Here is a 26,886-nt window from a genome sequence, read left to right as displayed (position 1 = left end):
CCCGATCGTACTTCTGGTGGCCTAATTTGGATAACGACATCGAGACCCTAGGAAAAAAATGTGAACTGTGTATTCAGCAACGACCAGAAAGAAGTGATCCTGTTTCGCCTTGGCGACTGACGTCTGCACCAGGAGACAGAGTTCACATGGATCATTTTTCGTTTCGTGGATCGGATTTCTTTGTTATGGTTGACAGCTACAGTAAATGGATTGAAGTTTTTCCAGTTCGCACATTGACGTCCAAAGAAACAATTGAGAAAACTTGTGAATATATTTCAAGATTTGGTGCAATTACCACTTTGGTGTCTGACAACGGAACAGCATTCACGTCGGAAGAATTTCAAGAATTTTGCAAATCAAGAGGAATTAATCATTTACGAACCGCGCCATACAGCCCGTGTTCAAATGGTGCCGCAGAAAATGCTGTGAAAACAGTGAAAACTGCTTTGAAGAAACTTAGCAGCGATGCAGTTTTCCAGAAGAAATCGATGTCCATGATGATCAACTCTTTTCTGGAAATGTATAGAGCTTCAAAACATGCGACGACCGCGGAAAGCCCATTTAAATTGATGTTCGGCAGAGAAATGAGATTAAGGTTTGATTCATTGAAGTTTGATGCTGCAAAACGCCAGTGCGACACAATTGAAAAGGTAAATACTAAAAGAAGCCACTAACATTCGTTGTTGGGGAAACTGTATACGTTCGAGACTACAGAAATCCAAAGAAAGCAACGTGGATGCGTGGAAAAATTTTGAAGAAGCTTGGAGCTGTACTCTTCGAATGCTCGTCGGACGAACTTGGTACAATCAAACGGAGAAGTAATCAAATACTAAAGTATCCATATGATGATTATGAAGAAGGAAAGCGAAACACCAATCACTGTGATTTCAACAACGACGATGCAGATTCGGATGCAAGCTACGTTTTGCTTGAAGATGATACGGAGGAGATTCGAACAAACCATCAATTGAACGGAACATATGTTACGAGGTATAACCGAGTTGTTCGACCACCAAGACGCTAGGAGGAGGAGTAGTTGTGGCATAGCCAGCCATGCTTGGTATCCGGAAGTTGCTAAGCATAATAAATAACCAACCGGAAATCATCAAGGCAATCCATTTGTTATAATAATATGTTAGATTCATTCCATTATCAACTCTCGAATAAAGTAGTTGCATGTTTGACGCCTTCCTTCATTCCTTCGATACTTTACAGTTGTGAAAATAATTTTTCATTAATAATAGATTCAAAAAGTTTGGGAACACAAGAGATAATGGCTATTCCACGGTAATTACGAATGTCCGATTTTTTGCCCGATTTGAAGATGGGCACAAGAAAGCTTTTCCATACCCTGGGAAAACTTCCGGATTCCAGTGACAATCTGAAGAGCCAAAATAAAGGTGCCGTCAGCTCTTTAGCCAGACTTTTCAAAAATACCGGTGGAATACCGTCAGGGTCAGAGCCTTTAGATGCATCTATGTTTTTAAAGCGTTTAGAATATCGTTTACCATGATCTGATTAACACCAATATACCTAGCAAATTTTGGGACAGGCGCAAAAAAATCAAGGTCGCGATCTTGTTCCGAAAAGGTGGTGTATATTTCTTGGAAGAAATCTCCAAAGAGATTACAGATGTCTTCCGAGGAATTACCGACGCGTTCATCTAGATACATGGATGACGGAAAATTGTCTGATTTTAATTTTGATTTTACGTAATTGAAGAAGTTCTTTTGGCATGACTTTATTTCGTTTTGTGTTTTCGTATCATACTCTTCAAATGCTACATCAATTGATAGTTTTAATTGATCGCAGATGTCTAAATATTTTTCCAAATTTTCATTCGAATTGTCTAGTTTGTAATTTTTATGTAATTTTTGTTAGCGATTCCTTAAAATTTTTATCTGTCTATTATGCCAAATTGGATATTTCGAATTTCCGTTCCGCCTTTTTTTCCTTATTGGAACATCTTCGGTAATAATATTAAAAATGATGTCATAAAAGAAATCAACGGAAGATTCAATATTCCCTTCATTCTCTAAAATTTGCTTCCAGTTTAGTCTACTTAGCTTATGTCTTATGTTGTCATAGTTTGCTTTATGGTAATCAAGGACTTCTTCGAAGTCACAGTCGCTGGGTTTTTGATAATCATGAACAAACAAAGAGTATTCAATAGCTGTGTGGAATGTTTCGTTTTTCCATAAGAGATTCAATGATTCTGACACACAAAAATCTAACTGTGTGATCGTTAATAGAAGGTCTAGGTAGCAGTTCTGTTGATTCTTAATATGATTGATTTGGTTAGGCCCTAAGCTGGCAATTCTATCAAATATAAACAGTAGTGTTTCATTTTCCCCAACAACTTGGAAGTAGGATTCTGAGAAATCGCGGTCATCCCTGAATACATTAAAGCTACTTCCAAAAAGTTCTTCATTCCTCACGATTTCATCCCAGCTGGTTTCAGTTGCTAAAATAACCGAAAAGGACGAGCTTAAAATGTTATTATGAATTTCCTCTATTTTGGCTGGGCTTTACATGCGATTAAAATTTTAACAATATATCAAAATTTCAGTCGCATTCTGTTTTGGTGAAGAAGTTTTTGGAAGTACGTCGGTTGTGGAAATATTTACCTCTTTCTCGTCGAAATGAGTCGTTACTTTTGAAAATTTGGATTGTGAAATTTGTTGACGCTGTCCCTTATGTGTTGCAGATGTTTGGATTCTCAGGTTACTAAGATGACGACGGTAAGATTCCAGATAATCAATTGTCGCCTTCTTAGAAACGCCATACTCCGCATGCACATCGAAGAAGATTTTTCGAAGTTCCTCATCTGTGGTTGGAAGCCCTTGTGATGCCAGGTTGATTTTGATGCTGATGTGTGTCATTCCTTCATGGCAAAGTGATGACTTCTTGTCTTACAAATATGCCAGATAAAGACGCACGATATACATTATTTTCGGGTCCCGTAGTCGAGCCTTCATGAAACGTCCGTCTCCGTCAGCTGATTGTTGAGTCAGGCTAACTATAGGTTAGGCTAACGGCTAACGCATTGAGTCAATTGACAATGCTGACGCTGAATTTGTCGTTGTTGTGGTTGCATCAGCAATTCCCATTGATAGCTGTTCGAGGTTGTTGTCATTTGAAATTTGTTTGTTTTGCCGGTATGGATTTATAGTCTCGCCCTTCCTGAAGTTGATGAATTTGGGGATCGAGAGGCCTGCTATTGGATGGTCGATGGTTGATGGAGGACCTGCAAATTGTTTCTTTGCATTTGCCAACAGTTGTGTGTCCGAATCATGAACGCGTCCGTGAACAGTTTTTCTATTTGAATTTTTTGTTTGATCCTTTTGCAGATCCGTATACCTATTCTCGTTCCAACATTTGAAGCGCTGGCATGTTTCCTCACATAGATGCTTAAAGTAGCGCTTCCGCATCTTGCGTAACCTGTTCCTGAGGCTGCGGAGATTGCTATTCCACCACGGCTGAGTTGACTTCTGCCTTTCTCTCCTAATCCTAGCTAACCTGTCTTTGGAGCCCCTTTTCCCACTCCTCTTCATTCCTTCCTTTTCGTCCGTTCTTCCTCGTCTTCTAACTTTCTTTGCTAGAGCATTCACGTCATCGACGGCGCCTCTACTCCAAGATGTTCTGAAATCTAAGCTTCCTTCAGCTTCCTACTTTCTCTCTAGCTTCCTTCTTTAGTCAGCTACGCGTCGGTGGCGGATTACTCTGCTCGCTGCGGACTACCCGGTAGTAACGCGACTTGGTAATCTTCCTTGCTTCTTGATCACTTCATGGCTGCTTGAAAATGGTTCTTCTGGACCTCTGGTGTTGGATTGGAGGACTATGGTGGGTGGTTGGCTGAAGTTTTCATAGGTGGTTGAGGCTTGTTTTATCATAACATAAAGACGAGTTTTACCTGCCATTCACATAACATAACCAACACTTACAACTTTCACAGTTATTATTACTGCAAGATTTCTATGTTACCATGTTTGTACTCGTTTATCATGATGCTAATTAAGTGGAAAAAAATGTTTACCTTTCTTTTTCCTCTATTCGCGATTCAATTAAATCGTCAATAAATTGGAGTGTGATATAATAATATTTGACAAAGCCATTATTTAACTTTCTACAAAATAGTATTTTATTAGTATGTATGCTGCTGGTTTCATTCTCCTTGCTAGTGCCCTTACCATTGTTTAGTTCTCATCGCCTGCTCGTTGCTACTAGCACACAGCAAAAGAGCCAGACGCTTGGAACACTAATCCAATGAGTGAGATTTGCTGCTTGATCTCGGTTTCCTGTCTCTTTGACCAAATAAGTGGTTAATGCAACGATTTATCCGATGAATGAGATGACAATGAGGATGGCTTGCACTGAAATTCCGAACAAGACTTGCCAATTGCTTCTTGTATTGTAGTCCGTTCTAATACAACACCCTGGCGACAGAGTGGTGACAGTTCACCTAACGTTCCAATTTTGTCTAATAAGTGACCTGTTCACTCGGTCGATTTTTTTCTTCAGTTTAGTAAATGTGTGTTGCTTCTTGCTTGGCTTCAAAATGTGGGGATGTGTTTTATCTATGCTACAAATGTAATTGTATTTTGTTGATTTTCAGTAACGACAACTACTTACTTCAATAGTTATTTGCCTATATTGTGATCGTACTCTGAATTTATTTTACAAACTAATCGAAAACAACGTTCATCGAGATAAATTAAGAAGAGGAATAACAATATACAGCCTCACGGTATGTTTCTGCATTTTTTTCCTTTCCGTATTTTTTGTATTTGCTTCTTAAGAGAAGAAATTAGTTTGAAAATATGTACACAAGTATGCATCTATATAAATGTATGAAACAAAAACAAGAAGGGACGTACGATTAGAAATTGCTTAACGAGTTTTGTTCTCCTTTGTTTTCAATGAATCCACTAAACGTAATTGCAACTTTTGGCTGTCTTTTCTGTGTCGTTTTAGTTTATACGTTTAATCATTATAGTTCTATAATAGTTCTGCTGAATTCAATTCATATGAATATTCTGTTCATTTTATTGTTGACGTCTTATTTGCTATAGTGTGTTAATTTCTTATAGTTTAAAAGTTGTATCATTGTAAAAAGTGTGTAATTTTGTTTGTTTTTAGTAATAACAATTAATTACGAATCGATTATAGTTATGTATAGTTACGCTTTGAATGGGAGCCTCTCCTGCGATTGCACCCTTTCGATTTTTGTTGGTTGCCATCCTGGCCAACTCCTTATTTAACAGCCGAGTAGGTTTGCTGTTGCGAGTTGTTGGTTTGAACCCAGTTGCCGAAGACGTCCCTACGATGAGAATTAAAAAAGATTAGTCATTTTCAGCTCAAACGGAACAAACCTATTAGACAATGACCACTTACCGGCAGTGTGTGATGACGCATTCGTTACTGCAGTACTCATCCTCCCAGTCGGAACTGACGATCGCCAGGTTCTGACATCCGTGCCGGATACATTGCTGGGGAGTGGCGTTCTGCTGCGGTGGGCTGCCGGATAGCGGAGGAGCAACCTGGTGGGGGCTCATGTGACCACCCGGCTGTTGCTGCTGCTGCATCGGGTGGCCAGGAACCTGAGGGTGCTGTTGTCCTTGTTGCTGACTGTGTGACATCTGTCAGGTGCGAAGAATACTGATTTATTATTTTTATTTGCAGCTTCAAAGCTTGGGTGATTGGGTTGGTTTTTAAAATGGAAATGGTCTGTGGTAAAGCTTGCGAAATTAAGTATGGGGTGATTCAAATATGACGTTCACTACTTTTTGAGATTTCTATACCCCCCCCCTCCTCTGTCACATTTTTTTGTATACCTAGTACCTATTGATATCTGTCAGAGTTTGAGTGAAACATGGCCGCAATCCCCTCCTCTCTGTTCCTCTACCGATAAAACCCATACATGACTGTCATTGGTTGTGTGAAAAATTTAGCTTCGATTTCGCGAATAGTCGCTGCTCACTGATTAGGATACCTACGTTTTGAAAAGGCAAGTGAATTGAACAACTCAATTGAATTCAATTGACTTGCCAAAAGCTAAGATGCCAAAAGAGCCCGGTGGCATCCCTATCTCACACAATAGGTTTGTTTTGCAGCCAACATTACGCGACCGTATCCCACTGACAGTTCTGTATCCTAATGAGAATCAAATGTGATGCTTGTAATCAAAACACATACTATCATGAATTTTACACAGAGATGTTGGCTGCAAAAACATGGCGTCGTGCCACCTTCCTGCCAAAAGTAAGTTCAATTTAGGATAAGTCGTTTCAGTTTAAAATGGCTCATGATGCTTAGGTCGCTTAGTTCAATTTCTAACAAATCTCGATTTTGATATGGAATTACTCAGCAAACTATCAATCTCTTTTCAAATTGTTACAGAGTTTTGTGATTTTTTTTTACTAAATCGAGCGAAGTGTCTAAATAAAACTAATCTTAAAAGATGCATTGCATTTTTGAATCTTTACAAATTCGATACAGCGCATCGTAAGCCTGAATATAATTTAGAAAATTCTAAGACATTTTTTTCTGCTGATTTGTCTAGTAAAGTGTTCTAGGGATTTTGCAGCTATTTCTAGAAAATTTTGAACTTTCAATTATCACGTTAGGCTTCTTGAGGTTGGAGAAAGTATTGATAAAACTGTTAGATAGCATGGAGAAGTAACTAAAAGTTGAAAAAAAAAAACTACACCGACTCTCTTTGCTTTGCTAATTAAACTCCTATTGTAATCGATTTATTCAAACAGGGTTAAAGGTTAGTTTATTGCAGTCATATCGCCATTTGAAAGATTGTATGATTAATCAGGTCACTGAATTAAGAGCAGGAGAAAAGAATTTGACTAACTAATTTATCCAATACAGACGAATCTACCAGATCTTGAGCGGGGTTGTTTTGTTTTTCGTCCTAAATGTCAATCGTTGGCATCGCAGTCTAGATCAATTTTGGTTCGAGCTTGAGGGTTTTTAACTCATTTTTATTTTTTAATCTTTCGTTTATTTTGGAGGCTCAATTGCCGTGAAGCGTTACGGAGCCGAAAAGCAACTCATTTTTATATTTAGAGATTTAACATATAATCTAATATCGAAGCCATACTAACATTTACATCGGATTTTTTCACCGAGATCTGAAAAAATAGCTTTGTCTAGCGTGCTGGGGTGGAGATGTTTTAATAAACGCAAAACTTGATATTAGTGAAAGAGAGCGTAATGAAAGAGAGTCTCTCATTTGGACATACGACGTTTTCAAAAACTTTTTTCGAGAACTATTCTTTTCTGAACGTATCAAGGTTTTGGGGAATCGTAGGCGATTTCTAGATTTGTTAAGTCAAGGCTAATCGTCGTCAAGGGTACTTCAGGGTCGAGCAAAAACGATAAACTTTCTGTGTTATGGCTGCAAAAATCGAATGTTAAAAAAAGTTAGCCCTCCCTAGAATTTTTCATTAGTTACACCAATGCTGATTAGAAATCGACATAGACTTCGGAATGACTTGGCAAATATTTGGCATAATGACAAACAGTATACTGAGGGCTTTTGAAGTATTTGAGAAGCTTCGAGGACAAACTGATAAATGTTGCCAGACCAGATGATCAGAAGATTATCCAGAAATACGGAGTCATTTTGAACCCGACCGAGGGTAGACTCAGGAATACTTTATCAAGAGATTACTTTTCCACGCCACTTGTATATCACAGAACGCGATTCAAGACTCCATCAATCCTAACACTGCATCTACTGCCATAATTAATATCAAATCAATACACAAGAGATGAGCCAACCTAGGGCTTAAAATCTTTTTAATAAAGACAAAAAAATATCAACACACGTTCAAGAATATGTACAGCTTGTCGGAGAATTAACATTTTTTTTTTGGGAATATATAGATGGTGATATCATAAAATTAAACCAAATCTTACAGTAATCATTTGTACTTACGGTGTTTTATGTTGCCACTTCAAAATATTTTCTTGAATAGTCAGAACGATGTTTACTCGTGCTTTTACTATAAGCTACCCCCTATTTTATCCGATATAGGTATATATTGGAATATACCTATATCGGATAAAGTAAACATGGGTGGGAAACATTCCTGACTCCCTGGGCATAGTCTATCCATTGTACTTGCCACACAAGATATATACTCATGCAATGGTGGGCATAAAGAGCTTTCAATGAAAAGCTGAGCGGGTAATCATTAAAAAGCAGTCGCATTAATTTGAAATATGGTTTCTACCTATATTCGCCCATACCTGTGTATGGCAGGTATAGAACTGTAGTCAACCAAATGAAACTGCACATTCAGTAGGTATATTTAATTCGATTCAGCTCGTTGACGCTTTTATTGAGCTCTTAGACAGTCTTAAGTCCTAACTCCTAATGACATAACAAACCCATTCTCAAAATAATATACCACTCTTCGAATACGCATTCGGTCACCTAATCTTAAACCTTACCTTTGAAAGTAAGTAAGTTTGAAACGTATGGCCAAAAAACCAAAGCAAATCAGTCCCGTTCTCCCAGACCGCATTCCTAACTAAGGGCGTGATCTTTGCGAATGCATTTTAAATCAGATTGATAGCGAGATAGAACAATTCAGTCCGGCACCTTTTCAGTCATGCAATCCGTTGCAAACTCGATGGTGCTTGTAGAGAATAAGACAATATATCCAATACTATTTCGAAACCATTCCATTTAGTTCTACAATAAAGATTATAATGTAGAAACTCTGAATTTGAAATTCTTTGTTATTTTCGATTTTGCATCGCAACAGGCGTGGTCAATTCTGTCATTTTGTAATATTTGACTTGGTTCAGCGTTAACATCTTGGTAGGTTTACGTCACCAACCATTTCCGTTGCCAACGTCGCACAGTATACAAGAAGGACATCAACAGGGTACGAGCTCATTCTTACAACGGATGGCATGACGAAAGCATCGAATTAGAAGAAAACGAGAAGCTCTCAAGAATTCAAATCAAGATTTTATCAAGAGATTCAAGACTACTCCAAACGTGACTGGCACATCGTTTGGTGTAGTAACCACTATGGGCGATCTGGTGAATCAAGAACCAGAAATCACGACAGTGCTCAAGACGAACTCTGTATCCAAAGCACCTTCGACTTCGAACGGAATCTTAACCATCTGAAACTCGTATACATTTTTTCCTTTTTTTCAATTAGTAAAATAAATCCGATGCGCTTCTAAAGCACCATCGGTATTGTAAGTTAAAACCAACACAATGTGATCTGATGATCCAGAATGCATACAAGCCGAAAATGTTACAAATTCGGCGAATTTCCATACATGCTTCGGAGATGGCTTTTCAGTCTTGACATTGACGTTTCGCCTAAAATTTATTAGTTCCCGAGTTATGCAGAAATTTCTGTTTTATTTGTATGGGAGCACCTCTTTCCAGAAGGGGGACGGGCTTCGAACCATCACAGAGACATATATTTCTTTCCAAAACGTCCTCGTGTCAGATTTGGTTCCATTTGATTGATTGATTCTCGAGTTATAAAGAAATTAGTGATTCATTTGTGTCAGACCGCATCGTGCTTTCGTGCTGTGCGGTTCTTTCTCTCTTTGCGGAAGGAAGTTTTTAATACTACCCGAAGCTATTTTAATTTCAACGGTGCTTCTTAGCGCTATTTGTACCCACTGATCCCGTTACGATCTTTGCAAGGACCCGTGCCTTCGTTTTACGTTGGACCCGTTTGCGGAAGTAAAATTCCGACAAGCGGTGGTAATCCTGCAGGGACACCGTTCTGAGAAAAAACCTCTTAGAAGGTCACGTCTCCACGCTCAGCCATGAGCATTAATAAAAACAAGAGGAAGGGGGAGTCTCTGAATTCTCCACTTCCTTCAAAGAAACAAGGTTTCAAGACCGTCCTGCCCAAGCGCGGAAAAATAGAAGGAAGCTGGAGACTTCAGATATTCCTTCTAAATCTAATGTTGACATTGTTTCTTCTCCTATCGAACTGAGCAATCAGTTCGATTTGATTAATGATGAAATTGAGCAAATTGAATCTACCTTTAGCCCAGGTGATTCGATTCATGCGAAGAAACAAAGGATTCCGCCAATTGTGGTATCTGTTGCCGAGTTTTCTGGCTTCCGGAATGAGATTTTGAGTAACCTTCAGGGGATCAAGGTTTCATTTCAGATTGCTAGGAAGGGTGACTGCCGCGTTTTGCCGGGATCCTTTGACGATCGCAAACGTCTTCTTCACTATTTAACTGAGAAGCGTCATAAATTCTTCACATACGACGACAAAACTGAGCGATTGTTCAAAGTCGTCTTGAAGGTCTCCCCAGTGATGACAAATCACTGGATGAGATTAAATTGAAATTTCTCAATTACTTGGATTTTCACCAGTCCAAGTAATTAAGATGAAAAAGAAATCCCACTCTGGTACTTCCCAGAGGGCATTTCTCAAGAATTTTATTTAGTTCATTATAACAAAAGTGAACTAAATAATATGAAAAGTTTGGAAAAGGCCTGTATTATGTCTCATGTCCGTGTTACATGGGAACATTTCCGCAGGCCTGGGGAAATTTCCAAACCCTACCCAGTGCCGTAAGTGCCAAAAGTGGGGTCATGGAACCAAACATTGTCACATGGATGCTAAATGCATGATTTGTGGTGGAACCTCTCACGCCAAGGACGCATGTCCTGTGAGAGAAGATTCAATAAATTTAAGTGCGCAAACTGTGGGGGCAATCATAAATCCAATTTCTGGGAATGCCCTTCACGCAAAAAAGTTTTGAATTCCCGTGCAAAATTGATGACGGGAAATTCCAATCGGATCCCAGATTCGACGGGTAGAAATTTTTCAAACGCTCAAATTTCGAAACCGGTTACCGGTCGAGCAATTCATACCCACCACAATTCACAAACAAATTTTGCCGCTCGTCAGCGGGTAGCAAGCACTTCAGTAAATTCCAATTTTTCCAATGTACCTACGTATGCAAACATCGCTGCTGGTAGACAAAATTTCTCTTCTCAAAATGAGGTTTATACCCATGTCCCAACGGACAATAATGGTCATGTTGCCGATTCAGGTAGCATGACTGCTTCCGATTTTGATTTTTTAACTGAACAATTGCATCACATGATTGATGCAATGTTCAAAGCAAATACCATACCAGAAGCTGTTCAGGTTGGTATAAAGTACACCCAAAAAATTGTTATCGGACTCCGTTTTAATGGATCCAAATAATTGTGTGAAAGTTCTAAATTGGAATGCCCGCTCTCTAAAGGGTAAGGAATTATTCAACTTCCTAACAGTTCATAATGTGCATATTGCCATTATAACAGAAACTTATTTGAAGCCCGGACTCTCCATTAAAAGAGATCCAAATTATTTTATCTACAGAAATGATCGTCTTGACAGCGCCTGTGGTGGGGTCGCCATTGTCATTAATAGACGTATCAAACATAAATTGTTTTCTTCGTTTGAAACCAAAGTTTTTGAAACCTTGGGAGTTTCTGTTGAAACAAATTTTGGTCAATTTTCCTTCATTGCAGCCTATTTGCCTTTTCAAAGCAATGGGCAGCAAAAGAATTTGTTGAAAGCTGATCTTCAAATTCTGACTCGCAACAAATCAAAATTCTTCGTAATTGGTGACTTCAATGCCAAACACCGTTCATGGAATAATGCTCAAAGCAATTCCAACGGCAAAATTTTATTTGAAGATTGTTCTGCGGGATATTATACTATTCAATACCCCAATGGCCCTGCTTGTTTTTCTTCCAGTCGAAATCCTTCTACAATTGATTTAGTTTTAACGGATTCAAGTCAGCTGTGTGGCCAATTGGTAACTCATGCTGACTTTGACTCTGATCACCTTCCTGTGACATTTGAAATCTCACAAGAAGCCATTTATAATCCAATCAGCTCTACTTTTAATTATCATAGAGCTGATTGGGATTTATATAAAACGTATATCGATAGGAATTTTGATGTTGATATTCCTCTCGATACCAAAAGTGATATTGATAATGCTCTCGTATCTTTGACAAATTTAATTGTCGAAGCCAGAGGCATTGCAATTCCGAAATGTGAAGTTAAATTCAACTCCATTATTATTGACGACGATCTTCAGCTACTGATCCGTCTTAAAAATGTGAGAAGAAGACAATACCAAAGAACTCGCGATCCCGCGTTGAAAGTTATTTGGCGAGATTTGCAAAATGAAATTAAAAAACGTTTCGCTATTCTGAGAAATACCAACTTTGAGAATAATGTCTCGAAGTTGGATCCCAGTTCGAAACCCTTTTGGAAATTAACAAAAATTCTTAAAAAACCTCAAAAGCCAATTCCAGCGCTTAAAGAGGGAAATAAAATTTTATTAACAAATGGCGAAAAGGCTCAAAAACTTGCTCAGCAGTTCGAGAGTGCCCATAATTTTAGTCTAGGTCTCACTAGTCCAATTGAGGATCAGGTTACACGGAGCTTCGAAGACATTCTCAATCAAGAGAATGTTTTTGACCCTTCGTTGGGAACTAATTTAGATGAAGTGAGATCTATTACTAGAACATTTAAAAATATGAAAGCCCCGGGTGATGATGGTATTTTCTACATACTTATCAAAAAAACTTCCTGAGAGCTCTTTATTCTTTTTGTGTAATTTATTTAACAAATGTTTTCAATTGGCATACTATCCAGATAAATGGAAAAACGCCAAAGTTGTTCCAATTTTGAAGCCGGACAAAAATCCAGCTGAGGCTTCTAGTTATCGCCCAATCAGTTTGCTTTCTTCAATAAGCAAACTGTTTGAAAAGATTATTTTAAATAGAATGATGGTTCATATTAATGACAATTCTATTTTTGCTGATGAGCAATTTGGTTTTCGCCATGGGCATTCAACCACTCATCGTTACGAACTTAATTCGGCTCAACAAATCTGAAGGATATTCGACTGGAGTTGCTCTTCTTGATATAGAGAAAGCATTTGACAGTGTTTGGCATGAAGGTTTGATTGTAAAATTGATGAATTTTAATTTTCCTCTGTACATTATTAAACTGATCCAAAATTATTTATCAGATCGCTCACTGCAGGTAAACTATCAGAATTCTAAATCTGATAGATTACCCGTAAGGGCTGGTGTTCCCCAAGGCAGCATACTGGGGCCCATTTTGTATAACATTTTTACTTCTGACTTACCTGATTTACCACCAGGGTGTCAAAAATCTTTGTTTGCAGATGACACGGGCCTTTCAGCCAAAGGGCGAAGCCTTCGTGTCATTTGTAGTAGATTGCAAAAAAGTTTGGATATTTTCTCCACTTACTTGCAAAATGGAAAATTTCCCGAATGCTTCCAAAACTCAGCTTATAATTTTCCCACATAAGCCGAGAGCTTCTTATTTGAAACCTTCTAGCAGACATATTGTCACTATGAATGGGGTTCCAATTAATTGGTCTAGCGAAGCTAAATATTTAGGACTTCTGCTAGATCAAAATTAACTTTTAAAAATCACATTGAAGGCCTTCAAGCCAAATGTAACAAATATATTAAGTGCCTATATCCACTTATAAACAGAAAATCAAAACTTTGTCTTAAGAACAAACTTTTGATTTACAAACAAATTTTTAGACCTGCCATGTTGTATGCTGTGCCAATATGGGCTAGTTGCTGCAATACCAGAAAGAAGGCACTCCAGAGGATTCAAAATAAAATTTTGAAAATGATTCTGAAGTTGCCTCCGTGGTATAGTACCAATGAACTTCATAGAATTTCTAATATTGAGACATTGCAACAAATGTCCAACAAAATAATTTCCAATTTTAGAGAAAAATCGTTGCAATCTTCTATTGCAACGATTAACTGCTTGTACCCTTAGTATAAAATAGGTTAAGTTTAGTTTAAGTAAAGTTTTAGTGATTCATTTGTATGGGAGCTTCCCTTTCCAAAGCAGGGAGGGGTTTCGAACCATCTTAAGAACCTTCCCCGGCCCCAAAAACTCTGCAAACAAATTTTCTGGAAACAGGACCGTCTTAATAGAAAGAGAAGATTATAAGACCAAGATGAACGCTCTGCTTCAGGACAGCAAAACGTACAGACGAGTAAAGAAGGATCTTACATGCAAGTTCCAGAATCAAAACAATTCCATTGTTAAGCGACTCCAAGATCTGCACCTACTCGACCCATATTTGGCATCAAAACTCAAAACGTACAAAGCAGTTTGCCCAAAAATTCATGGTCAACCATTAAAGCGCATAACCTGGGCTATCCCGCTCCGACCGGTTGTTCCGTGTATGACAGCACCGTCAACTTCCGGAAGGATGTATCTTATACTATCGACAGACATATGATTTCCGCACAATGATTTTCGTATCACGCTGTACGTTTACAGTGACAAGATGACACACATCTTTTCTTTCCACCGTTGTATCTATTTGACAGCTTGTTTTGAAACTGATTCTACCGCTTTACAAAACTATATTTTTCAATGATATGGAAATGCTAATATCATCTTCCAAACTTGGACGTACATGTTCATGATATAATTAGAGGCGAAAGTATAGAAATGATAGTTCCGTTAGGATACGGCAGGCATGAAGAATGTTTTTATAGAAGTCGATTTGAAAGCGAGCGGATGGCAATATTTGTGATGGCACATATCACACGACCTTCCTTCTGCCAAGCTCCCGTATGAAGGGGGAGGGAAGAATATCAGTGTGGAAGCTGATATATCTTCACTGGCAAAAGGAAGGTGGTTTGACTTGCTCATATGCCATCGCGTGCGGAAGGATTTGCTATCGACGAGTACTGTCTCCAAATTTCTAATATGACATCAGCATTTAGTCAAACAGGATTTTTATTGCACAGTTCTGTTTTCTCATTGCGTCCGTCTCGTCGCAACCAACTTGGCTGCCTCGGAGAGAACAAAGCAGAGAAAGGCACTGCTGCTGTACCGTCGACCAATAACAGCTGAATTGATGGATGCCCCCACCAAGGGTAGTACACTAAATTAATGATTTCGTGTGTGTTACTTCTACGTGAAGTTAAACGATTTACAATGATATGGAAATGCTAATATCAATGGTTTGGAAGATGATATTAGCATTTCCATATCATTGTAAATCGTTTGACTTCACGTAGAAGTAACACACACGAAATCATTAATTTAGTATGTTTTTCATCTAAATGTATAGAAATCATAAACTGTTACTATAGTTCTTATGAGTATTACACAATATTTACCCATATTTTTTGAATAAATTGTGAATTCGCATCAGCAGTTCATTCATCGATATGAAAGCGTCATAGTTTTCTAATTTTTCGTATAGGTATTTTAGCAGAAATATGCGAGTTCTGGCAAATATTCCGTTTCTGCGGACGTTAATTACTCTATTCTATGGTTTGGAGTGATTTCAGTGCAAACGGCACTGATCGTTCAATACATTTGGGCATTATAAAGGATAAAGCCAGCACCGTTCAATTGGGTCATATATCCAATTTCGAATTTGTCCAAAACAATGGTACAAAACATTCTTCCCATCTAAAAAAGTAGATGCTGACTAATAGCAAATCAAAGATCCTGCATCCTTCGCAATCCCCAGACCTCATTCCAATTAAAACCCATGGGATCCTTGAACAAAATGTTCGAAATCACACGATGCAGAACTCAAACCATTGAATATCATGCAAAAGTGACGGAAACAACCCAAGAACTGGCAAAATCAAAAGGAAGACATCTTCAGAGCGTTATTGTAGCAAATAATGGGCTTACGAATAATTATTTTGCTAATGTTGTGAGACATATCATCCGGAATTATACGTCAGCTTGCAAATGTTTGTTTTTATTTCATATGTCAAACGGCGTATTTGACATTTCAAAACAACAAATTATTTTCTGTTTCGTACAATACAACGGTCGAGGGGCAGGGTACGGAAATCATCGTGCTATCGTGATACCAGCGTGATTATGGGTGACAGACATATGATTTTATGCTGTACAGTGATATTGGTATCATATATGTGTCACAAGTATTAGTATCGTTTGACGTGCACACTTAATTATATTCACCGGGCTCGGTAAGTGAATTACCGATTTCTCAACAGCTGAGCTCTCGGTAGTCACCTCGGTAATCGAATTCAATTACCGAGCTCTCGGTTCAGTATTCATGATAGCGAAGTGTCAAAAAATACCGAGCAGATTTGTAAGAAATGCTGAGCAGTCGGTAAAACAATACTGATGGATCTGTAAAAAATATTACCGGCTTCAGCAGTTCATAGTACTGAATACAATGTAATTGAATTTTCACTTTTCTTATTGATAAATAAAAATCAGAAGGGTTATATACAAGATACGACCGCCCGACGTAAACTACGTAAAGCAGATTATAAGATAATAATTAATTTGCTTAGAGCTTAGAGTGATTGAAATTTTGATTTTTTCGCTCCCCTGCTGTTTTGATGTACCTCCTAAATTTTCAACCGAAATGGTTGTAATTTAACTGAGTACGAGCAGTTTGAAGTTTGTATGAAAATCGCCCCGTACGTGAAAGATCGTTTCGTGAGGCGGCTCATTAACTATTTAGGGGGATATCCCCCAGCGCAGGATACCTCCCAATACCGGACACTTCTTAAAACGATACTTGCAGAGCTCCCTCCTTCAGCTTATTACGTACAAAAGGAAGCTATTTAAAAGGCTTTTAACGGCATAAGATATCAGATCTTCATGTAAGCTTTGTACAAAATATGAAATTGAATAAAAATGTTTAAAATTTTGATGTTTCGCGTTATTTAAGAAGATTTGAACCAACAATGTTAAAATCAATCTAATGCATTCTGATTATGTGAAGATGGTCCATATTAGCCATATTTTAAATAATGATGATGATTTGTTAGATGTGCCATATAATTGTGGTGTTCGGACATTGAGATTTTTCATAGCCATTTTTTACACCTGTTTTGTTACACTTACTTCAATTCAATTGTTTCTTCTTGCTGAGAAAGCCGCAGAATTTAGCAGAAATAAAAAGGACATTCAAAAAGGTGAGCAATTGGATTAGGATGTAAAAAAATTAGCTGAAGAGTCAAATAAGCTCTGCTAACAATTTTTAATATTTACAGCTTGAAGCACGTGAAAAATATGATTATTCTGAATGATGTCTTTACTCATGTAACAGAAACTTAGTCACATTTGAACAATATTTGAACATTTGATGCAATAGTGTCCGGTACTAGGAGACATTTTTCTGAAGCGTGAAATTTTTCTCCACAATTCATCGTCGTGATCAAATATTGTATGAATCATCAATGGCCATATTTTATGTAAAAGGTATAAAAGGAAACATAATCCGGATAGTTAGAGTTTTTTTGTCAAATGGCTTTTATGTCCGGCACTGGAGGATCTCCCCCTAAATATAATCAACCCGAAGACTTCGAAGAATATTTCTTAATCTGTAAGACGGTTGTTGTTGCGAACCGATCGAACTTTCGTAAGCAAAGTTAAAAAGAAAACAAAAATGCTCATTATTGATATGTTATTCTTTTACGTGCTCAATTGAATTTCCCACGATTTAATATTTCCTTAATAATTTTTCTTGCAAGCAGCAAATTGTTTCGCAACAAAAACGATTTATTCACTCGCTAAATTTCCTATGTTGCCAACGTACTCATATATTTTTAGATATTAATGAGCAACATTGCAAAACTTAAAATCGCGCGTCCTAAGTCAAATTACATACAAATCTGCTAAAAATCAAGGAAGTTCTATAAAGACAACTGATACCACCGTTTAAGCATAGGGGAGCGAAAAAGTCTAAAATTGTCTCTATTATGAGCATGATTGACGCCACGGTTGTTACTCTGTTTCTGCCAGGCCAGATGTAATTACAAAGAGAACCATCAGATGATATTTAAGAATAATATTACCTTCAATGTGTACAAACGGGTGACCCAAATTTAAGTAATACCGGCGCCGGCCGTTGGGGATGTTGGATATATGGGGTCAGGAGACAGCGCGGTTCGTTTTGGTAAACGTTTTGCCGCGTGAAATTTGTAGTTTTTACGCAAATCATGTTTGATCGCACACCAATTCATTTGTGTTTCGAACAAAATTAGCGTAACTCAATATATGAAAATGGTTGGATATAACATTTTTTTTTAAACCCCGAATTTATTATTCCGCAGTGGTGATGATGCTTTTCCTTTTTCCGTCTGTTGAGTGGCTTTTGAAGTGTTATTTTAAAGGGGTGCTACCTAATAATCAATTTTAATGATCACCTCTTGCTTACATCAACATGTCCAGCATCTGTAGCACTTTTTCATAAACACTACTTTTTTGCTCCGACCGCGGTCATTGCTCTGGTTCTATTGTTGTACTTTTTGTGCGAATCACCGCACAAAAGTAGAGCGCAAGAACCAACGGCACCATACGGCGGTCGTAACGAAAATCTGAAATTTTACTTAGTTTGTAAAGAATTGGAATTATTAATGTTTTTACGTTGATTATCAATAGTTCCAATAGACTTAAAAAAATGCTGGAGAGTATCCGATTCGATTGATAATAAAATCTCGAAAATCCATAGAAAGATAAAGGAGCTATTAACGTTTGAAATCTTACATGATTTCGTGACGGTCTCAAATTTGGAAATTTTCATTTGCCACCCTGTATCCGAGTCTTCCCCTTAGACGTAGTTTACGTCAAAAGCACATTCAATCTCAGGCCTACACAAGAGCCTAAACATATTTATTCCGTTTTTATTTTTCATCAGAAATCATACTAAAATATTTTTCTGTTGCTGGCTTCCGCCTGGCTAGCACAGGACTAGCGCTTGTTCTTTCACGCCCAGGAAGTAATCACAAAGATGGCAGCAGGGAACCTTATTCCATTCAATCATCTAATAAGAGAAATAGAGAATAATTTATTGAAGAAAAAAGCCTATTAAACACTTTGCATACCTGAAGTCTTATTTTAGTTTCAGATCCACGAGTTCTAACCCCAAAACATACTGGGAGTAGCGACGTCGTACCGTGATTGTACATGTTTTTTTCAATGTCTGAAAGTTAAAAATTAACGCTCAAATCTTTAGCAAACTAACATAAATATCGTGGCACAAGATGGTAAACATGTTTGGACTTACCTGAATATTGAAATAGACCAGAAATTCTACCGGTAGCTTTAATTACTTGCTAAACAAATTCGTGCAACGCAATCAGATATCTTAGAAGCTCTGATATGCAAACAAATATGGTGTCAATTCATGCGGCATCTGGTCGAAAACTGAGAGCATGGTACTTATTTTACCGGTTACTCAGTAAAGTGCTTTTATTTTTGCTGAGTGATCGGCTTAATTTTTGACAAATGCAGGGTATTTGCTTAAAACTGAGTTGATCGGTAATACATACTACCGAAGCTCAGTATTTTATTTTTTACAACTGAGACATCGGTAAAATTAAGTGCAGAAGTCGGTTAAAACTTTTGAATAAACCGAGCTCTCGGTTCAAATTTCCTTTTACCGAATAAAATCAGTAAAAAAAATTGCCGAGCTGAAATTCTCGATTTGAGTGTGTGGTATCACTTTTCACGTCAATCCCCAAAAGTTTAGTCAGGCAAAGCATTTTCCGACACTGGGTCGAGATAACGCATAACACTTCCATTTGTCTCGATCTGTTCTGGGAGATTATGGAATTCTGCATCGATGCCAGCTACTTTGTATTTAATTGTGTATGTGCCAATTTTCTTTCTGGTCCTGTTGGCCTAGTGTTGGTCCGCATTTGTTTTCAGTTGTCTGGTCTGTAGTAAACTCGAACCAAGTGAGTGGCGACCCTGAGGTTAGATTCATCTGAACTATGTAGCCAATAGAATAATTTACAATACTCTGCATTGACTCTTAAACCAATCCATCGATGCTTTTCAAGAGCATCTTTAAAGTCGAAGTAAAAAAATGCAGATTAATCGTTCACGCAGGGGGTACCACATAGCAATCAAATCCTTCCGATGTACTCAAGAACATCTCAAAAGGCCGATACTGATTTTGTAAACAGTTTTTCCCCACGACGCTTGATGTCTCATTTGATCATTATGATTCTAGGAAAAAATCTCGATTTATCTTGGATTGAATTTTGTTTGGATTTGAATGGGATTGGTTTCAATTTGGATCAGATTTGGATTGAATTTGAATTTGATTCAAATTAGATTTGGATTAAAGTTTTTTCGAACGTTTTGAATTGAAAGAAGATTAGATTTTGATTGAATTTGCATTGTATTTTTATTAGATTTGGATTTGATTCAGTTTAGATTTGGATTTAGTTTGAATTTGTTGTTGAATTTGGTTTAGATCTATTCAAGAATTGTATTTGGAATGGATATGGATTGAATTTGGATTGGATTCGGATTAGATTTGAATTGGATTCGGATTGGATTTTGATTAGATTTTAATTGTGTTGATTCAGATGAGAGTTGGACAAGGAGTGTAGTTGCCACCAAAAATGCAAAAAGCAAGCAACAAAAGAGAATAGCTATAAGTCTTTGTTCTTTATCTGCAGAGGATAAAGACAATGTTGCGTTCCATTTTATCTGCAACAACTGTGGAGATGTAATTGTTGTGAACTTTTCAAACTGCCATTACTTGTATGTTTCAGAAGTAAAACATAAATCATATTAACAAATGGTTAAGTTTATCTGTAAACATTGGTAAGTGAGTATAAGTATTATTTAACCAAAAACATCATCGGAAACCGACCTTTTCTCTAAATGCGTGGCATACGATTATTGACCTATTCTGTTACAGTTTGGGACAAACGCTTGTTGCGAGTTGAGTTTGTCTCAACATTTACAAGAGAGGACAATGTTGTTGTTTACATTCCCTGGATTTGGATTTGATTCGTTGTTCAATTTGGTTGTATTTCGAAAAGGTATAAATAAATAATTTTGAACCATAAATAGGAAAATGGTTACCATTAAATATAAAAAAATAATTTTGAGCATGCATCACCGATGCATATTTTGATTCTAAATCAGTGATCACCAAAGTGCGACCGCGGACGACTGCAACGTGATAGTAAAAGAGATAACCGGTGTCACGCAAAGCTGATCTGAGCCACCGTAGTAAAGTTTTACTCATCGCTTCAATGTTCAGATTTTTTTCAGTTAGGCGAATAAGTATTAAAAACTTTGTTTTAAAAAAAGACGACTGTCAAAATATTCCAAAACTATGAAGATTTAATAACATTGAATGCTTTATTGATTTCTTGGCTCACTATAGGCAGTTTCAAACATTACGGAATATTAATTATATTTTATCATTTGGAACACTCTTGAAGCGAGTATTGGATGTATTTCATGCATTTTCGAAATTACAAATAAACCTTAAGAGCCTCGCACAAAGGATACGTTTGCATCGTGCTCCAGTGTCCCATCGCGCCCCAGTTTGGCTCCGCAAGTGTTTAAGGACATAGTTGGAAGAGTACCACGATGGCCGTCAATATGGCACCGGACCTTCCACGGGTCGTTACCACACCTCCCGCACTCCTCTCCCACCAACATTCGAATGCATCGAACAGCAACGAACAAAAGATTACTAACCTGTTCACAGTATATTTATGTACTTCCCGTGATAATTAACATGTTTCTTCAAAGAGTCCTATGCATTTCGGCTCGAATTGTAGAATAAATCAGCAGCTTCGTGCCAATTTAATAGCCGTTCGCGATTTGGTGGGCTTATCACTGCACTTCACTTCCTCTCAAAGGGCATTGAAAAAATCAAGTTTTCACACACTTCTCCGCACATGAGCAGCCCGAAATGTTGATGGAATGCCAATTAAACATCACTTTTTGAAATCAATCACTTGTTTGAAGCGAAAACTTAATATAAACTGCTATTTTTGATAAAAAAAAAACCTCTAAAAACTGATCGCGGAGCGCATGTAAACACCGGCAGCGGCAGCAGCAAACTAATATTTAGGGTGGCTCAAAAATTATTTTGCTCCGCCACGCTCAGTCGAATATGTTTCACATTCTGGGTGTCTTCCGATGGTTTGGGCTGGTTTGAATAGGGGCTTACAGTGCACAGGTCGTTTCAGGTTTGTATGACAGTTGATATGGCGAGGTTAAATTTTACATTATTCTGATTGTGGCGCTTCGTCATTGGGCCCTGGCGAGGGGGGAGACCATATGATTGGATGAAATATTTAAGAGCTTTGACTCCATAGATAATGCATATTGAATTGTCTTTCCGATAGTTGTGAGTCGATTTTATTCGAAGTTGCCAATCCTTAGCACGATAATTAGGCTTCTCAGAAAGCATCAGTGAAACGTGTAATTCAACAAAATAGCCAGAATTTGTCTGTGATATCTTCAGATACTTCATACAAAAAGTGTGACATGGGAGTGAGCCAAAGAGTGAGCGGGGTATAAAATGCTATTTTTTGCGTTACGTAATCAATAGATCTTTCCCAAGGTGCGGTTTTCATTCAGCTATGTGGGTTCTCTTTTCGCCAGCGTTTGGAGGACAGGCGCTGTAGTCAGTGTAATGAAAGGTTTAGTTTCCCATACTAGCTTTCATACAAACTTGAACCAGCTTGTGCCAATCAGTTTTTGTTCAAATTGGCTTTTGGAATACACTCGGAGCATGGGACGGAATCGATTGAGCGTGGTGGAGCTGGGTCGTTTTTTGAGCCACCCTACTAATATTCTTTGCTTTTTTATAAATACTACACCAATACTACTACAGTATATGACAGTTTTTATTGTACCAATACTTTCAAAGCATTGTTTTGGTACTCAACCCACCTTCACCTTAAGTTCACCAGAAACAAAGTCTATCCTTTTTCTGCGCTTGAAAGTCATTCTGCATATGTGAGGCGAGCTTTTTTGTAGCTCACTGCTCTATGGCATATGCCCTATTCATTCGCAACTTAGAAAAAACGATATTAGTATTCACAGTGGAAGTGTACTGGTTTTGGCTACCTTAGTGCCTAATTTGACCAACCCTGAAAAACGCATATTATCCAAAAACTATCGATATCGGTGAAAAGAGAAAAACGTAAGGGATATATCTCCTTTTACAGCTAATAAAATCCTCGGAAATTGCTTTATTTTCTGAGTTATGCGAGAAACTGGCCAAATTAGGAACCAAAACTGGTATTGTTACCCTATTCTTGTTCATCTTCTCTCAGATTTCTCTGATTCCTCCGCGAACTCCTTGATAATTGCCTGATTTTTTCAGGTTGACAATTGTTTCCCGATAATTCCAGGTTTTTCCAGGTAGTCGACACCCTGATTTGGATTAGAGTTTTGTTGGATTTTTTCAAAACTTAGTCAAGAATAGATTTCGATTGGATTTAGATTGAATTTAAATTGGAATCGGATTGAGTTTGAATTGTATTTTTATTTAATTTGCATTCGATTCAGATTAGATTTTGGTTTGGTTTGTTGTTGATTTTGGTTTAGATTTATACAAGAATTGGATCAGATTCGGATTGAATATGGATTGGATTTGATTCAGATTTGGATTGGATTTTTGTTGATTTTGGATTTGAATCGGATAAGGATTGGATTGAATTGGGATTGGATTAGGGTTGGAATAAATTTGGATAAATTTGAATTGGATTCGAATTGGATTTAAATTTGATTTTTGACTGAATTTGGATTTAATTCAAATTAGATTTGGATTTGATTCGGATTGAATATGGGTTGGATTCGGATTAGATTTGAATCGGATTTCGATTTTATATGGATTGGGTTTGATTTAGATTCGGATTGAATTTGGATTTGGACTGAATGTGAATGTAGCTATCAAGAATAAAACAAAATTGATCCTTTTCACTAAAACGTGATTTTTGAAATCTCTATAGACGCCAACTTTGGGTGTCGAGGCACTCAATAGAAGGCATTGAAAGCGCGATTGAAGCGGACGAGCATTGATCTAATTCAATCATAGTATCCTATGCCAGTGAGTAAACACTCTTGTTCAGATGGATACCAAACAACGATTATGAGCGATCGTTGCTGCGTTAACAACGACCAACAGAGTTCGCCAAGCCAAACTTGGTATGTTGGTATCAGGGTGTCTGCTCATCTGTGAAAACAAAATTCCCTGATTTTTCCAGGTTTTTTCAGGTGTTTTACATTAATTTCCAGGCAAATATAAACGTACCATACTGCCATATATAGATTATAGCAGCAAAATAATCAATTCAAAAGAAAAAAAAAATATTATTTTAAAGAATTTTGGTGGCTTTACAAAAACAATGTTGTAAATTACTTAAGGAATTCCTTCACAAGTTCAATTCAAAGAAATTGCTTCAGCCATTCAATCAAAATTTCTCCAGATATTTCATAGATTCCATCGGAAAATCCTCCGGATTGTAAGAATTGCTTCAGAACTTCCTCCAGGATTTAATTTGGAAATTTCTTTGCTAAAACTTTAGAAAACATCTCAAGGAATTGTTTCGGAAATTCCTTTAGAGATGCATTTGGCGATTCCTTTACTATTCTTTTTTTATTCTTTTAGGTGTTTGTTCGAAAATGTCTTGTGAAAATTCCTCGGAAATACCTTTATAAAATACTTTGCAGATTTCTTCAGATATTCAGTTATGTACGCATCCTAACAGCCTCTATCGTGTATGCACAGACGTCAGCAAAGTACGCGCTAGCAGAAAGTCACCGTTGCATCCGGCACGTGGAGACGTCAGCTATTTGGTTACCAACCAAAGGTTAGCCACAGGTACGCTGACGTTGCAGTAAACATCCGACCATCGAGGTTGCATCAGCCGGGACCCAATTGACGAACCAGGAATTCCGCTGAAGCAGCAGTTTCCAGTTAGGTGGCCATAGCCAGGTAACTAGGTAGTTTCAGTCAGGGCGATCAGTTCAGTGCGGCATTCGATAGGGACAACACGTCCAAGTGTAGACAATTAAAATTTGTAAAACATCAAGTGTATAACGAACTCGAATAAATAGTGAATGTGAATCGAACTTAGAATTATTTTTTTAAAACTTTATCACGTTCATGACAACGTAACTATTCTTCTGATTTTTTTTTAGGAATTTCATTGGAAACTTGGTTAAAAATTCTTTCGGAAATTTCTTTGAATTTTATTTCAGCTGTTTTTTTAAAGAATGTTAAGAAAACTTCTTAAGGAAATATTCCGGAAATATGTTTGGGAATTTCTTCAGGAAATCCTTTAGAACTTCTTACGAAAACTTATTTAGGAAATGTGTTAATGCAAAATATGAGATTGCTAGGTCCATGACGTTAGGCATAAGGACGTTAGGCATAATGCCTTTATGTCGTGGGCTGTTTTTAGGGGTATTTTTTGCTTAATATCCTTTATGCCTAACGTACTCATACCTAACGTCCTTATACCTGTTCGTTTGACCAATATCTAGTTTGTTCTAGTTTGTTACTATCATCTAGTTTGCTTGGACCTAGCACCGGTACTACAAGAGTCAAACGGCCAAGTTATAGCCTATTCAGATTACGTCATTTATGATCATAAATATCAAGATAAACAATAACACGATGCCATCCCCATACATTCATTTTTTTCTCCGCTTTAACACGATATTTATTACAATAAATGATCTAATCGTAATCTGAATAGGCTATTAAGCTTATTGAAGCATATTTTGGCAGAATAATTTGAATAGTTACAGCGCCACTAGCGATCTATTACTGCTATACTGTAAAAACCTTCGGAAAATGCTTCGGTTTTTTTTTTTAAATTCCTTTGGATTTTTTAGGAACTTGTATCTTGAGGAATACTTTAGAAAACACCTGGAGAAGTTTTTCTGGATATTTTGCTTTTAAGAATACTTTGGAAATACTTCGAGAATACCTTTAGAAACTTTTTTGAAATATCCATACGGGAAACCTTCGGCTATTCTTTCGAGAATTCCTTTAGCAAAAATCTTTCACAAATCACTCCATAATTTTCCAAAATCCCTTTAGGTTCCATTTCGGGAATTTTTTAAAGAAACCATATACAAAAAATCGTCCGGAAATTCGTTTTGAAATTCCTCCGGGAATTCTTTTCGGTTTTAATATTGGAAATTCCTTCAGAAATTATTTAGAAAAGTGCTAATCATTTTATATGGACACCCTTTGAGTGATTTCTTTGAATGATTCCTTGGAAAACTGATCTCGAAATTCCTTCGGAAGTTCCTCCAGGAATTGCTTTGAAAAATCCTAACTATTTTTTTTAGTATTTTTTAATATATTCCTAAATAATTTCTTAGGGAATACTCAACAGAATTTACAAAGCAATCCTTAATTGATTTGCCGGATAAATTCCTAGATTTCACCAAGAATAGTTTCGGAAATTCTCCCAGAATTCTTCTGAAGATGGCAAAACGTTTTTTGCGGAACAAAGATCCATTAACGTACACTACATTTTTAATAGATCTGATTGGTATATTTATTCAAATACTTTAAGGATCTCTTTCATCTTTTGAGAGAATTTCACTCATGATCGCCGGCTATTGAAATTTCCCTGATTATGTCAGGAATTCCCTGATAATTCCAGGTATTTTCCAGGTGGGGAGAAATTCCCTGATAATTCCAGGTTTTCCAGGTTTTTCCAGGTAGTAGACACCCTGGGTATGATATCCAGGGAAGCTACGACTGGACCATTTGTGTTGCGCTTGCTGTACTAGAATGAAACCAAAACACATCAGGTGTTCTTCTTTATTCACTCTGCTTTCAAGTTGCTGGGGTGGAGGAAAGAAAGTATCTAAGCCTCCCATGCAGTGCATCAGAGTTCCATTCTCATAGCGGACCTAATTTTCCTAATGTCTGAAAAGATTTTTCTTACAGCGTGTGGTAACAACACTCATTGTTAGGTTACCAAGTGATTTGCCTCGCTCAGTTGTCTCCCATTGGTGAGCGATGAACAAACATTGAATCAACGAACGC

General features: G+C 37.4%; 1 protein-coding gene across 8 annotated transcripts in view; it reads right to left on the bottom strand.

The window, feature by feature from the left end:
* Window positions 1–4,114: 4,114 nt before the first annotated feature.
* Window positions 4,115–26,886, bottom strand: part of LOC134205449 (TOX high mobility group box family member 3-like) — a 344,232-nt gene continuing 321,460 nt past the window's right edge. For 7 of the 8 annotated variants that reach the window (XM_062680704.1, XM_062680697.1, XM_062680698.1 and 4 more), the window contains 2 exons: window positions 5,395–5,639; window positions 4,115–5,320 (listed from right to left, as the gene is read on the bottom strand). In XM_062680704.1, the coding sequence (XP_062536688.1) occupies window positions 5,254–5,320; window positions 5,395–5,639 (312 nt within the window). In that variant the 3' untranslated portion in view covers window positions 4,115–5,253. Of the gene's footprint in view, window positions 5,321–5,394; window positions 5,659–26,886 lie in introns of all 8 variants that reach the window. The other variant, XM_062680699.1, reaches the window with a different exon arrangement.

This window comes from Armigeres subalbatus, chromosome 1 (assembly GCF_024139115.2).
Source record: "Armigeres subalbatus isolate Guangzhou_Male chromosome 1, GZ_Asu_2, whole genome shotgun sequence".
NCBI classification, from domain to species: Eukaryota; Metazoa; Arthropoda; class Insecta; order Diptera; family Culicidae; genus Armigeres; species Armigeres subalbatus.
The sequence above is the reverse complement of the archived record's forward strand: the minus strand, read 5'-3'. Positions and strand labels throughout refer to the sequence as shown.